This window comes from Lineus longissimus, chromosome 19 (assembly GCF_910592395.1).
Source record: "Lineus longissimus chromosome 19, tnLinLong1.2, whole genome shotgun sequence".
NCBI classification, from domain to species: domain Eukaryota; kingdom Metazoa; phylum Nemertea; class Pilidiophora; order Heteronemertea; family Lineidae; genus Lineus; species Lineus longissimus.
In genome coordinates, this window is record NC_088326.1 from 4,413,634 (window position 1) to 4,429,697 (window position 16,064).

At 45.1% G+C, this 16,064-nt stretch overlaps 1 protein-coding gene across 1 annotated transcript in view; it reads right to left on the minus strand.

Moving 5' to 3' along the window:
* Positions 1 to 45: 45 nt before the first annotated feature.
* Positions 46 to 16,064, minus strand: part of LOC135502742 (solute carrier organic anion transporter family member 5A1-like) — a 47,908-nt gene continuing 31,889 nt past the window's right edge. The window contains exon 11 of the mRNA XM_064795768.1: positions 46 to 8,166. Within this exon, the coding sequence (XP_064651838.1) occupies positions 8,047 to 8,166 (120 nt within the window). The 3' untranslated portion in view covers positions 46 to 8,046. The remainder of the gene's footprint in view (positions 8,167 to 16,064) is intronic.

Genomic DNA, 16,064 nt, shown 5'->3' on the forward strand with positions numbered 1-16,064 from the left:
TTTCACAAAAGGTCTACAATAGGGAAATGAACAACAAGTCCGTATCAATCTGTCAAGTTCAGATGCGACAAGCGCCTAGTTTCGGTAGAGCGGGTCACATATATCAAATGTGGACGTACATCGAACGTCTATTAGGCGCATCAATTATCAAAAAGTGGACGTTTGTCTAAAAGGCACCGTGAGGGTTAAGGGAAAAAATAATTTTGAGGAAAAACTGAAATGCATGAAAGGCCTGCTGTAACTCAGGGTTCTACTCAAGGAACTTTAGCATCACATGGACGCCTTGTCAATTTCTATTGGACAACACGAACGACGACATTATCTTACAAGTTTCTTATAATCCGACCACACAAAATGCAGGGCTTTGACACAAGCTTAACCTCTGGTGACTATAATTGATGACTATCACTGATTGTACCTGATCAGGCGAACCTGTGTCTCATACATCACTTCTCTGGTATCTGATGAGGCTCAATGAGACGCCGAAAACGTGTATTTCTTTCTGTGGGCGCAGGTTGGCAACAAACGACCACGTGTAACACCCCCTCACAACCACATCTTGGCGGGACGACACGTCACACCCATGTCGCATCCCACCTCGCCGTCACGTCCGTAACAGACTGATGCTAGCTCTACAACAAACCCATGCAGTGAAAAGATTCTGCTCTGACGACTTACGTCAGTCCACGGTCATACCTCGTCTGAAGCAGACGTGCTTTTAATTTAACTTCTCTCATCTTTTGCGTTTTCAAGTCTACCCCTAACTCTGTCATGACCAGCAAAACCTGATTATACCATACTCCTTGATCAGGTTGATCCTGGCGTAAATTGCCGTAAATATGTTGTTTTTTATCGCCGATTTCGCAAGTTAAAACTTGATGGCCACCATTTGCAATTTCACATCATGGATCACATCATAGGTATAATAATGCCATGAAATGCTGAAAATTATTTTACCTCACGTGACACTGAATGACGTGCCGAACAATTTATACACTCAATGACACCAAACCTACTGAACCGTTTGAAAGTGAACCTTTAAAAAAATGTAGGTCCTTAAATTCGCCTGCTTCTTTCTCTAGTGACTAAACACAAACAGCACCCTTTATAAACACTTCACACATTCAATAAACTATTGAACCATTTGACGGTCAACCTTCAAAAAAATGTAGGTCCTTAAATTCCCCTCGTTCATTCTCTACAGGGTGGCCCAGAATTATTTTCCGTGTCCCGTGATTTTGAAACAGGTTATTGTACAGCTTACATGTAAAATGTACAATACTCTGTTTCCAAATCATGTGACCTAGGGAAAATGATTCTGGGCCACCATTTAGTGACTTAACACAGACAGCACTCCTATTGCACCATTGGAATTTGTTAAAAACTTAGTTCTAAAATTCACTTGGCTTTCTCAGGCAGCACCCTTATGAATACCTAACATTCTCAAACTTCTGAACCATTTGAATATGAATGCAAGTCCTTAAATTCACCTTGCTCTTTCTCATGTGACTATAACGTAAACTTCACCTGTATAAACACCGCACATGCTCAATGATACCAAAACTATGGAAAGCCATTTGAAAGTGATTTTATTTTAAGTTCTTAAATTCACCTACAGTCCAAATCAAAATTGACATCCCTTAAATCATGTCAGTAGCGTGCCACTGACGCAAGCCAGTAGGTCGCGTTTAAGGCGTGCGTAATATACTCACAACCTTCACGATACAAATAGCGATAAGTGCGTCACTGGTGCGTGACAGACATCGCGACGTAAATGTCGCACGTAACTGATGCAAAGCAGAAGGCATGTAATTGTGACTTGGACTGGCTCTTTCTCATACGGGGTGAAAAAAGAGTAATATCAAAGGCACTTTACAAATTCGAAAGTCTCATAACTTGTACATACATCTTAAAGTTGTGATAGTACCATTTCCCTTGAAGAAATATAAGATATGTGATAAATGCACCAACGGATTTGATAACTTTTACTGTCGACACACTCAGCACACAAGTCTCAGCAAAAGCTCAAATGTCAAGCCCTGCAAAATGTGGATGTCTAATATATAGGCCTACTCAGAACTGAATTCATGACAGCATTCAGGGGCAGAGTAAAAGTGCATGATCACGATAAGTAAGGTACATCACATAAAACAAAAAAATCTCGCAAAAATAGTTGCGCCAAAACCAGATATAGGCCCACTGACATTGGTAACCAGAAAATCCTGTCAACTATTAAGCTGAACTGAAACAAAGTTTTAGTTCACGATTTCACTAAAAGGTGGCAGCTCTGAATGGAGTAGGTTTTTGCAACCTAGTGGCTAGTTGTTGAACTAAAATAACTAGAATTTGTATGGGATATTCTCGTGATTAAAGTCGGTTTCTGGTAGATGTGAAACTAGTTTTGTCAGAACTTTTTTATAATGTGATTTTAGCACCAAGTTCATAAGGATGAAAGAATTTTCACTCCGTCCCCAAAATGTTGCCACAAATGAAATTTTTTTTATCAATGGCTAACAGTCCAGAGAAGTTAGAGCCTTGTTTCGCTGAACACTGCGATCAGGCTATCATGATATATTTGAAATATGCACCACATTTTCTGAATGTTTAAAGGCCTACGCTGTTCGTTAAAAATGTTGAATTTGTAATTGAATTTGAAAATTTTCAATTGGGTTAATACATGCTGAATATAATTTTCAGCATTGCCTTTTTGTAGACATATATACAAATACTATAAATACAAACTTTCAACAAATTCGTATTCATAATATCTGCACTACGGCATTGTGTAGTAGTGGATTTCTCTTCAACTGGACCACCAGTAATCATGAACGGTGCACCCCTTTAACACTTCCATGGCCAGAACCCCCCAAATTCAGACCACTTACCTTGTCCATATTCTACTCTAGTTTCGCACAACCAACGTCCACTGTAGTAAGCTAGTGTATGTGTACATTTTGGTAGGCCCACGGCGGGAGTGAGTTTCTTCAGGCCTATACCTGATTGACCAGCAGCCTCAATGGCAATAATAGCCGCACTTACACCACCTGAAAATGGACCACCAATCTTGGTTCGGGAACCAATGCCGCACCATCGAAAATCCACCAAGCGCTTACACCAGCGCTGTAGCTAGTTATAAAATCCGGCTACAGATGGCGCGCAAACAATAAGCAGAACGCAGAAAGCCTAGGCAGAAAGCGCCATTTCGAAAGCGCCGCCTGGAGCCGAACCATCTAACTAGCTAATTGCCGATCCATTTGCGCTTACACCACGACAATGCCGAGCTTTTAACAAGCCGGGCGAATTTGGACCATCAAGCTTGGTGGGACAAATTCGCTCGGCAATTTGTATCGGCAATGGATTGCCGAACCAATTTGTCGCGGCAATGTGGTGGTGTAAGTGCAATTGGTCCACCAATATTTCGTGGTGTAAGCGCAGCTATAGAAGGCCTAAAAATTACCCCATTACAAGGCCTAGAATGTAAAGATCTGGCTGGACGTTAGGAGTGAGAAACTAAAGTATCTTTTGTAATTATTTTTTTGTGATCCAGGGCTAATAATGCATTTGGTGCCTCAACCCTGGAAATTGTATGTCACTTGTAATCTTTGTATTTCTGAGTTAAAATGAAATAAAATTTCATTTAATTTAAATTCAGACCCCCAGAGCCAGAGAAAAGATCCTATTGGAGATATAATAGCTGCATAAGGTCATCTGAAATAGCTTCTCAAAGACTGATCAAGTGATCAGTCACTGACCTGTCACAGGGATCAAGCTGCAATCACGCGTTTGATACAGATAAAAAGTCGCTGAGATCACCATTATTTGTCACTGCAAACAAGCGATTTTTGTTGCATGCAATATATATTGTAGGTCGCAGTGACTTAAAATGTTCATTTGCGGGGCACTTCTTATTGCTGAAAGTTTTTTTTGTGCAGATTTGCTGTAATGTCTAGCAAAGATTTGCTGAGCACAGATTTGCCGTAATGTCCATTACAGATTTGCTGAGCACAGATTTGCCGTAATGTCTAGCACAGATTTGCTGTAATGTCCATTACAGATTTGCCATAATGTCTAGCACAGATTTGCTGTAATGTCCATTACAGATTTGCCATAATGTCTAGCACAGATTTGCTGTAATGTCCATTACAGATTTGCCATAATGTCTAGCACAGATTTGCTGTAATGTCTAGCACAGATTTGTTGTAATGTCTAGCACAGATTTGTTGTAATGTCTTGCGCAGATTAGCCGTAACGTCAAGCACAGATTTGCTGTAATGTCAAGCACAGATTTGCTGTAATGTCAAGCACAGATTTGCCGTAATGTCATGTGCAGATTTGCAGTAAGTATCATGTGCAGATTTGCCAAAATGTCACGGTCATGGGAGTAAGAAAAATCACCATATCACACCTTTTTTGTGCCTTGAGCAGAACCAAATGACAAGCGTCCTATTGATCCTGCATGTACTGACTAGTTAACAGTTACCATGGAAACAGCACCTGTTAATACAGAAATTGGGATACGGACATGTAATAATACAAAATCTCTTGTTATGAGTCATAAAGTGCAGTCTGCATTAAAGAGATCCAGTCGTGGCACTAAATCTTTATTTAGACTAGCTGAATGTAGTAAAAATAACTAAGTTGGTGATTACCTCTTATGCAGTTCAGTGACTGGAGTCAGTAATGTTATGCAACGTTATGCAATGTTACCCAGATGCCCAGCTCGCATAATCAACTACCTGAGGGAAACTTGATACTGCTAAGATTTATCAATGGAAGCTTATTCCCGCCTTAGGTTTTAACCGGGCCGTTCAAAACTCCTAATTTTTATAAACGTTTCGTGATAGGTTTCCTTAAAAGACCTATGTCCTTCGTTAAAATCGATTAAATAATCTGCTTTCATCAGCTAATGCAGCAAACTAATGGACACAAAAAATCTATTTTTACATTTTCACTGTAGGCCTTGGATATGATGTGTGTAACATACTCACTTAACTAGGTTCATTTCATCAACACACTTTCATTACTTTTTGATTTGATTTATGCACAAAAATATTCTAATATGAATATAATAATTTATAATTTGGATTTAGTCTTCGGGAGAGTAATCCCCTTCCCCACCCCCTTCTTCATAAACATAACATTATACGAGGAACTAGAATATCTGTATCAGCACCTTTCCATGGAGCATTCAGTGAAGTCACACCCACCTTAAAGGGACAATATAGGCAGCAGCTAGGCAGGCAAGATAAAGTTACACAAAGTCGCCAATAGGGGTTTCTCACATCTCACAGTACGTCAAAATGATTCACGCTTGTACGAGGAATATATTTAGTGTTGAATCTGACATAACCCAGTGCCCTTACAGTGTATATTAGTCACCTGAAGATGGCCAAATTAACCCCTCTGCTGCTGTCTATGGCCAATGCTGTTCGTTAAAAATTTGAAAAAAATTGTGCACCGTTGACATTTCTGTTTACCATACAGCTGTGATTTAAGTTGCATATTTATGCTGCGCTTAACCCACGGTGTGAATGCCTTACTCAGTATCTATAGAATGCCATTGGATAAAACCGAACACACCACTGACAATTTTCCTGCGGCAGAACGCAAAACTTTCCTCGAGTCACACTGTGTGTAAAGAAACTGCAAACAAGCATTTTTTATTGCTGCAAACTGCAACAACTATCGCTGCCATGAGTGATAAAAAGATAAATCTCGTTTGCGGGTAACATTACTAATCGATGGGTTTGTTACCGATTGCAGGACGCCATGATCTCGTGATTCTTGTCGCAAGCACCCGTGATGACAACTGCAAACAAGAGATTCTTGTTGTCGCATGCGACCATGATTGCAGGTCGCAGTGACAAAAGTTGCACATCTGCAGGGCACCAACATGCTGTGCAAAAACCTGTGGTGACAATTTTTTGGCCCGAATCACGCCTGCCAGAAGATTAGGCCTAAAAATACTGATGAACCCACTAATAGATCTTCCATATCTCAAATAGCACTTCCTTAACCACCGCAAAATTAGCAAAAATATTCGCCTAGCAAATATAAGATATACAATATTCACTTTATAAACACTTAACCACCCAACAACGGCATAAAATATATAATATTCAACTCATGAGGCACAGAAATATATATGTTTAACGCTACCCGCATTGACGTATCTCTGAGTAGACTACATGACTATAAGGAAGTGTACATCGGTTACCGCACACGAAAGGAGCCTTGTGGTTAACACTGCTGGCTACCACACAATAGGGCCCGGGTTCGATCCCGGGAGAACCCAGGATTGTATTTCTGGATGAACCGGCGTGGCTTTCAAGGAACAAATATTCCTGGCTCTTCACAGTCCTTTGAATGAGACTTAAAACTGAGGTTCCTGGTATCTGGTGTCCAGGTTAAAGACCCCACCTAGTGAGAAACATGAGTAGTTTGCGTGGACTCAACCTCTGGCTGCAGTCAGAGTCATTAGGCCAATACACTCAATAGGTGCCCAACCATAGTTGCACGCTTAAACGCTCATCCCGCCTTGGAGGAGGAAGTGCAGAGGAAGAAGAAGGTCACCGCACAAAACCGAAATTTTTTCTTGTTGCTAGGTTCATGAAGACTACCTGACAACCGCAATGCACAAATGTTTGCAATGTAAGAAAACCACTCATTAAGGTGGTAAAATCCTATTTTTGCCGCTTCCACATGTTCTATTTATAGAAGTACCTCCCTTAGAGGAGACCACTCTTAGCACGGCACCCTATCTATAAGGAACATTATTTTCGTTCCCAAATAGGTTGATTCAATACAATTGAACCTCTGTAATCAGGACGCCTTCCTAATAAGGACAACATTTGTCAGTCCAAAGGGTGTCCTTAATAGAGAGGTTCGACTGTACTAAAATTAAATCAATGATTCATCTGTGGAAATTTCAAGACTTCATCACATCAAGAAAGCACTGAAATACTTCAAGACAGAAATTCTATGCGTAAAAATGTTCAGAGAAACTCTGCAGTCAGAGCGGTGTCTGGTAACAATGAAAATTGGTGCGAGGTAACCGATGTACACCACAGCAGGACCATATAAATAATCTCACTTTTCGAACGTCCACTCCCACCTCGTGGCACATATGAAAGTATCAACATACCTCTATACCCTCCCTCTCCTTTATGTTTCCTTGAGGAACAATATAAGGGTTAACCCATTCACTGCGGGCGACGTGCACAGTACGTCATGTACATGGTCCTATACTGTGCGCATGACGTGCATAGTTTGTCATGCCCGTCTAAAATACAAATTTACCAGCACGTGGTCACACCCTCTGTGCTGTTCATCGCTGTTATCGAATGTCTGCACATGGCGGCGGATGAAAAATGGCTGCCGCAGCGAAAAGGTTAACTCTTAGTTGTTTCGTAAATCTTTGACAACCTTTCCAATACAAAACAGGTTTTAGAATTTCGCTCGTGTTTACATGTTGCATGGTTCAGGTTTTCTTCCGCCTTGCTTTGACATATTGTTTTGGCAGTATAGTGACGAGATTCTTGACCGTTAATACTTTCAGAGCCAGCTTTTCGACCCCAAACACCCCCTTTTCAAACCCACAGGGATAAAGATCAAATAAGGGTTTTAGCAATAGCTTCCTCAAGACCAGAGCTTGCTCAATTAACAGAGAAAAGACTCCTACACCCCTCTAGCTGTGTTTTGCTTTTCCGGTAGATAAGTGACAAAAAGTGACCAAAATGACCCCCTTTTCAGCAGCCCCTGACCCCCTCAAAATACTCCAGAAGTCAGAATCTTTTTACAACTGATTTCAACGCAGAAAATAATTCTGATCAGTTCTTTTATCAACCTAAAGATGGCGTTTAATTTTGAAGTTTTAATGTTGAGGCATTTAGAGAACTAATAATTGGCCTGGGGGTGGGGTATTTTGGGAAAAAAATGTCGGATGGCGCTGAGAGTGTTAAGAATCTATATGAACATGAAAAGGTTTAGATCCATTGAAGGGGAGGGTTTTCGATATACCTTGATACTAGCATTGGTGATGGAAGCTTATATGTTTGACTCATAGAGCACAAAAGATTCCTGTGTCCTGTCACGATGAATGGTGCAACTCTGACCTTGGTCCCCAGCACCAGGTAACGAGTTCAGCGAATTCACCAGATCGCCAACCTAGAAAAAGGATAATAACTTCAGATAAAATTCAGTGTCAATCCTTAACATGGACAAGATGATGAACGAAAACTAAATAACTCTAAATAGAAATTTGAGGCTTTCTAGCCCTAGAGATCACAAACGTGCATCGCTAAAGAACGACAATAATGAAATGGCCAGGGCCATTGTGCTCACCTCATGTGGAGGACAGATGGATAAAGAGCATGGTATTGTGTCATGTAGTGTTAGGTTTGATCTAGGTCCAAGCAATTACAATTTCCCCAAAATGGCCAATTTACAGTACATTCGACCTCTGTGACCTTGAAAAGTAGGTCAAATCAAAGAAGACCCGGGTGACACATTGAATGGTTGTTAGAATTAGATGTACCTATGATATAAAATTGGTGCCAATCGGGCAAGTCATTACTAGGAATAATGGCATTTTGAAGAATTTAGGATTTTGCCCCCTCCCTGGAGGCCAAACGGCAAATCAGATCGCACCAAACTTCGGTACCTGAGATCACCTGACCAAGGGGTACATGTGTACTTAATTTGTGATCAATAATCATTGCAGTTAAGAAATGTGCCATAGTTACAGCCTGACGGCGAATTTACGCCATTTGACCTCTGTGACCTTGACAAGAAGGTCAAATTAAAAACCTGTGTGACATATACTGTATGGTGGTTAGATGTACCCATGATATCAAATTGGTGGCAATCGGGCAAGAAGTTAAGGAATAATCACATTTTTTAAGGTTTTTGGATTTTGCCCCCTGGTGGTAAAGTGGTGAATCATATTGGACATAACTTCGGTCCCTGAGATCACCTGACTAAGGGGTAAATGTGTACCAAATTTGGTATCAATAGTCATTGCAGTTAAGAAACGTGCCATAGTTACGGCCTGATGGCGAATTTACGCCATTTGACCTCTGTGACCTTGACAAGAAGGTCAAATTAAAAACCTGTGTGACATATACTGTATGGTGGTTAGATGTACCCATGATATCAAATTGGTGGCAATCGGGCAAGAAGTTAAGGAATAATCACATTTTTAAGGTTTTTGGATTTTGCCCCCTGGTGGTCAAGTGGTGAATCATATTGGACCAAACTTCAGTCCCTGAGATCACCTGACTAAGGGGTAAATGTGTACCAAATTTGGTAGCAATAGTCATTGCAGTTTAGAAACGTGCCATCGTTACATCCTAACGGCCAATTTACACCATTTGACCTCTGTGACCTTGAAAAGGAGGTCAAATCAAAAACCCGGAGGATATATGATGCACCTTTGCTAGAAGTACCTACCATATTTTTTTCAAAATTTCCCGACTACCATTAAGGGAGATATTGCATATTTTCACTTTTAACGTTTGGCCCCCTGGTGGCCAAACCATGAAACGAATCGGACCGAAACTTGGTCTCCAAGGTGTCATTACATAAGGGTACATGTGTACCAAGTTTCAACTCAATAGCTCTAACAGTTACGAAACGTGCCCTGCTAACGGACGACGGACGACTACGACGACGACGACGACGACGACGACGACGACGACGACGACGACGACGACGGACGACGGACGCCACGGTATGGGATAAGCTCACCTCTGCTAAGAGGTGAGCTAAAAACCAAAATGCCCATTTCCTTACAAGAAATGGCCATTTTGTTAGTTCATACTTACCTATGGAACACTTTTGCATGTTACTCCATTTGGGCTCAAACACAAGAGTATCCCTTTAATTTTCTAAAGGGAGAACTGAGTTAACAGCTCGGCCGCCAGGCGGCGCCCTGACCGATCCCGCGAGATCGCGCCGATCTCATGCCGCCATATTTAGTCTTTACTCTTGAGCGTTAATAAAGAGTATGTCCCGTTTGTGGGGACGGCGGGAGGGCCGTGTTCCATAGGTAAGTATGAACTAACAAAATGGCCATTTCTTGTAAGGAAATGGCCATTTTGTTAGTTCATACTTACCTATGGAACACTTTTGCATCGAATCCCAGCAACCTATTGGAGGTGGGAAACGAGGACTTACCTAAGGCTGAGCTGTTGTTCCATCCAGGAGGCACCACCGGCATATTAGCTAAGGAGGACCGCCAGGGGAAAGAAATGGGGAGAACCGGAGGACCGGTATTTTGATCTCGGTATTACAATCATATTATAGAGAGTAATAGACCCATTCTCCGGAAAGCGCTAGAATTGCGTAATAAAACCATCTTCTTTCCGGCAACAGAGCTTAGAGCAAGTAAGGCATGTTGAAGGGTGTAGAATGAGTTATTGCTAAACAACAATAAGAAATTGCGTCCTTTCTAGTCTACTAGGGGTTGCCTGGATGTTGAAGATAGGGCATATCAAAAATGGCGCAAGATGCGCGTTTGACTCTTCAATCGGGCTTCCCCCCCCCTTTTTTGATCTAGCCAGGATCAAACAACATGCCCCGCAGACACAATCGGGCCGATTGTGTGCATGCCATCTACGAGGGAAGAAACGTCTCGTAGGTAGAAACGAGAGAATGTGGAGTGATTACTCCAACATGCAGCGGAAACGACTTCTTGAAGAGCAACTCCTCGGTAGTTAGCCCAGGAGGTGGCTAGTGCTCTAACTTCGTGCGCTGAGATGTTAGCTAGCGCACGAAGATCAGAGGAAGTCTTCAAGGTGTTGTAGGAAAGACGAATAGTCTCCACAATCCACCTTGAAATAGTGGCGGCCGCTATCTCTCGTTTATTTCCCTCCTTATAGGACAAAAACAAACGCTCTCTCCCCTGGCGGATACCGGGAGGTTTTGTCCTATTTATGTAGAACTTTAGGGCCCTGACGGGACATAAAGTTCTGTCAGGAAGATCATAAGAGATCGTTCCTGACAGAGAGGGAATAGTAACCGGGGGCCGAGAGGCGGCCGGTCCCTGGTTCTTCGCCAGAAATCCTGGTATAAAAGCCAGGATAACCTCCCCTCCCTCTCTAAAAGCCAGCTTCTTAAAAGAAAGTGCATGGAGCTCTGATCTCCGTTGGGCGGTAGCCAAGGCTACTAGAAAGACCGTTTTGAGTGTCAGATATTTCATGGATGAAATAGACATGGGTTCAAAAGGATGCCTCATGAGCACCTTAAGGACAACAGAAAGGTCCCATTTGGGGGTGTTGTGAACCGGTCTAGGACGCTCTAATAACATTCCTCTGAAAAGAGGGGTTATTTGGTCCTCCCAACGAAGATCCCAGGTGCTTAAAACACGGAGGGTAGAAGCGATGGCGGACTTGTACCCTTTTATAGCCGTGACAGATAGTTGTCTTTCCGTGAATAATTCAATAAGGAAATCAACTAATCTGTATATAGAGGGAGAGATCGGATTAACTCCGTTCTCCCTGCACCAGGAAGTGAAGGTAGACCACTTTCCTTGATACACATCAAGGGTAGACCCCCTTTGAGGTGCGGACATGCGCTTGACAGCGATGTCCGAAAAGCCTCTCTGGTGGAGATGCAACTGGATAAGTTCCAGGCGTGAAACTTGAAAAATCCAGGGTTCTGGTGGTAGCATCTCCCCAGGGGGTGCCACAGGAGGTGCTTCCAAGTAGGAAGACTCCTGGGGTGATCTATCAGGAGCTCCAGCAATGCTGGGAACCAGGCCTGATTTGGCCAGCAAGGTGCGATGAGAGTTATTCTCACCGGATGGCTGGTCAAGATCTTGTTCAGGACTGGTTGGATGAGAGGGAGGGGTGGAAACGCATATGCGTTCAGCCCGACCCAAGAGGCTGTAAGGCTGTCGACTTCCAGGGCCTCTTCGTCCGGAAGTGGAGAGTAATAGATGGGAAGGCGATTGTTCAGCCTGGTGGCGAACAGATCTACCTTCGGAGATTGCCAAAGGCGACAAAGGTCGTCTACAATCTCCTGATGGAGTGTCCACTCTGTCTGAACTAGCTTGTTCTGACGGGACAGGGCGTCGGCAAGGATGTTGCGATTGCCCGGTATGTGTCTGGCACATATCGATACTCCAAGGTCGGCACAAAGATGGTAAAGCTCCCAAGTTAGCTGGCAAAGAATGCCGGACTTTGTGCCTCCCTGTCTCCTGACATATGCTACTACTGTAGAATTGTCGGAGAACAGGGTTACTCTCCGATTCTTCAGGCGAAGGGAAAGAGCCCTCACGGCAAGAAGGACAGCCTTCATTTCCAATATATTTATTGGAAGAATGGTCTCCTCCCTTGTCCATAGACCTCTTATGGACATGTCCCCGTTGTTCAGATGTGCTCCCCACCCTAGTAGGGAAGCATCTGTGAACAGGGACACTTCTGGGGGCGGTGGAGCAAGATCTACACCGCTTTGGAGACGAGTCTCCGACTCCCAGAAGTTCCAGACGTTCTTGAGTAGGTATTGAGGTATCAATACCAACTTGTCTAATGGGTCCCTGTGGGGTTTCCATAGAGACATTAGAAACATCTGGATGGGACGCATATATAGACGGCCAAGGGGGATTTGGTCTGCTGCCGAATTCAGAAGTCCCAAAAGGCTCAAGCATCGCCTTGCGGGAGCTTGAGTCCTTCCTCTGAATTCTGCGACGAGATGAAGAATTTTCTTTATCCTGTCTAGGGGGGGCAGCATTTTCCCAATGGCCGTAAGGAACCGAACTCCAACGTAAACGAAGTCTTGGGATGGTATGAATTCTGACTTTGTTTCGTTGATAATCCAACCTGCGGAAACTACTTTTTGCTTTAGAACCTGAAGTTGTTGCAGTAGTAGTTCCCGCGATTTGCAACGGAGTAGCCAATCGTCTAGGTAGTGATGGAGCTTGAACCCCATCACGTGAAAGGGAGCGACGAAGGCTGTGACTATCATCGTAAAAATTAGGGGTGCCGATGCCAGACCGAACGGCAGGGCCCTGAATTGATACGTCTTTCCTTCGTAATGGAATCGAAGGAAGTGTTGATAGTCTGGATGGATCGGTACATGTAAGTACGCATCCATTAAATCCATCGATACCGCCCAATCGTTGGGCTGTATCGCCGTTGCTATAGACCTGGTGGTTTCCATCTTGAAATGAGGAACATTCAAGAAGGTGTTTAACCTGGAAAGGTCTATGATCAGCCTCCATGTCCCTGCTTTCTTGGGAACCAAGAAAACGTGGCTGTAAAAGCCGGGGGAGCATGGATCTTGAAGGACCTGGATAGCTTGCTTCTCCAGTAATGTCGCGACCTCTGCTTGGAGGGCAGAGGCCTTGACTGGGTCCTTCGGTGGCTGAACTGGGGTTGGATATATGGTAGTCGGGGGGGTACGGTTGAAATCTAGTTTCACTCCGTACCTCAACATGTTTGGGACTGGGGACCCCTTTGGGCACCAATCGTCCCAAATGTCTGCAAATTTTTGCAGACGGCCCCCGACTACCGGAGTCGGCTCCTTTTTGCGTCCGGGAGGAGAAAGGAGGGGGGAGTCACCTCTTCCGGCCAGCACCCCTTGGGCGAAAGGAGTGCTTAGTCGGACCGGATCCACCCTGGTTAGAGGAAGTATTTTTCCTCTTTCCAGTCCGGCGACCCTCCGCTTCCCGTCGGAAGGATCCAGCAGGAGCAGGCTGACTAGGCGGGGTAGGCCTAGGCAGGACCTGCCTGGCGTACGGGATTGAACCCGATGCCTGCTGGGGCCTCTCTATCTTTCTAGCGTTAGGTAGAGAGGTCTTGGCCCTCTGTGTCGCAGTGGGGGCATATAATTTGTCCCAATCTTTCTGTGCTTGAGCCGCCTCTTGTACAGAATCTGCGAACAGGAAAGAACCGTCCATAGGAGCGGTTCTTAAGGCCCCTTCCAGCTGGAGGGATCTGATGACATTGAGAGAGCCCAGTGCGGCGTCTCTACGGAGTAGCACGCTATTTGCTGCGGTCTTGGCGGACAGCGCAATAGCGTGCCTAATCGAATGTGACAAGGATGTCACAAGCGATTTTGTGTCATCAGATAGTGACTCATTATCTTTTAGGGATCTGGCTAGGGCCAGGTTAGTGTGCTCTGCGTAGGAGAGCACCGCTAACGTGTTTTTGGCCAGACCCTCTTGTGCTCTAAGGTCTCGGTAAGCCGAGGAGGAGGTCACCCTAGGCACGAGTTGGTCCAGCTGTACATCGTCCTTTAATATGGAAGTCGATGCTGCAGCTGGACAGCCGGCCGAGCTGACTCGATAATAGTCAGCGCGGTACTGCCTAACGGGAGGAAGTTGTGCCGTGAACAACTTCCCCGGTTTACACCAAGCTTCCGGTCCGACTGCCGGAAGGACAGGGATGGAAGTACGTTGGTGGGCGCCTTGTGAGTCTCTGATTGTACGCTCCAAAAGTTCAGAGACTGCTAACACCGACGGGGAGGGAGGAAGGAATTCAAGTGCCCGAGTGGAGCCTTGAGCAACCTGTGGATTGGGATCCACTTCCTGTCCCCAGAGTGAAAAGGTCGGTGTTGACAAGGCTGGCAGTTCCGGCGGGGTAGGGCACAGATCCTGCGGGAGGTACGCTCTGATCAAGGATCTGAGTGTCCTCATATCCGACAGGATACTGGCCTCCTCTGGTGACAGCTCCTCCTGATTGGGGGAGCGGTAGCCTGGCTGAGAACTCTCGTTCTCAGAAAATTCCTCTAAAATAGAGGAGTCGGATGGTGGGTATCCGATGGGACCAGGCGCACCAGAGGAACCGGAACCCTGCTCCAGATGGCTGAGTCTATCAGAAAGACCTGCTACCATCTGGATGAGCTGGGACAGTTGCTGTCCCGACTCGGGTTCCGGACCCGACGTGCGGCTTCTCTCAACGACGGGCGGTTGAGGCGAGGGTGAGCGCATAAGCGAACCCTGGAAGCCGTATGTGCGGGCGAATGGGTCTTCCGGAAGCGGAAGTTGCCCATATTCTGAACCAGAGTTCAGATGTCCTCTCTGCGTAGCTCGTTCCATGGGAACGACGCCTCTGCTACGAGGAGGGGGTGGCACTTCCGGTTGGTTCCACCCAAGAGGTTGGCCAACGTAGGAAGGTGCCTGCATTTCCGGTAGGACGAAGTCCGAAACCGGAAATGCCCGTAACTCCTTCGCCGGTATGGAGCTACCGGAAGCCCTTTTAGAAGGAGGTACGGAGGGCGGAAACGCTGTTACCGAAGACGCATGGCGTTTCGGAGGTGGCGTTATAAGGTCCGGCCCTACTCTACTGTGTCCGTGAGGACTGGGGTTATTTCGCAGTAAAGACTGAGAAAAACCCCCAGTAGAGTCTTCGGTTACTGAAAAACGGGAACCCGCGTCAGTAACCGGAACTGCAATCGGCGGACCGGAAGCAGGGTGCTCCCGCGGGTACAAAGGGCTTGTACTCGGGGGAGCGGACGACAGGGGAACCGGAAGGTTCCCTGAGGTCCGGGGTATATTAAACCCTTGGAGACTTATTGGATGTAAGTCTCCCTTGGGACCACATACATTAATAATGTCAGATCCCGCATCCTTCGCAGCCGCGGCCGGAACCGGAACTCGGCTGACGGAAGGGGTGGTGGCGGGAGGTTTGCTAGACCTCCGGGTTATATGCCCGGAAACGGAACCGGAAGAGGGTTTTGGCGTCTTCGCGGCCCGTTTCCCGCCACCAGACGCATTCCTTTGTGGTGAGACAAAGGATGCCGTCGGAGGGGTACGCCATATAAAAAATGGTACCAATGACAATAAAAACACTGGGAACCCCAAGTAGGCCAGAAAGGACGCAATAATTAATGGAAAGGAAAACATGCCTACTTGAATTAAACACTATTGCAATGGATCTGAGTCTTGTTTATTACAATAGAGCGGAGAATAGCCTACTTAACTCTACCCTACCAAGATCAAAATAATGGAGCCGGGTCGACTAAGCTAGCTAAGAAAATGTCTATAATTAAATAGACTGGACAATACTAATGCCAAGATTAGTTTGGCGGTCTACTCCGTAGGTGAATGAACCCAAAAATCG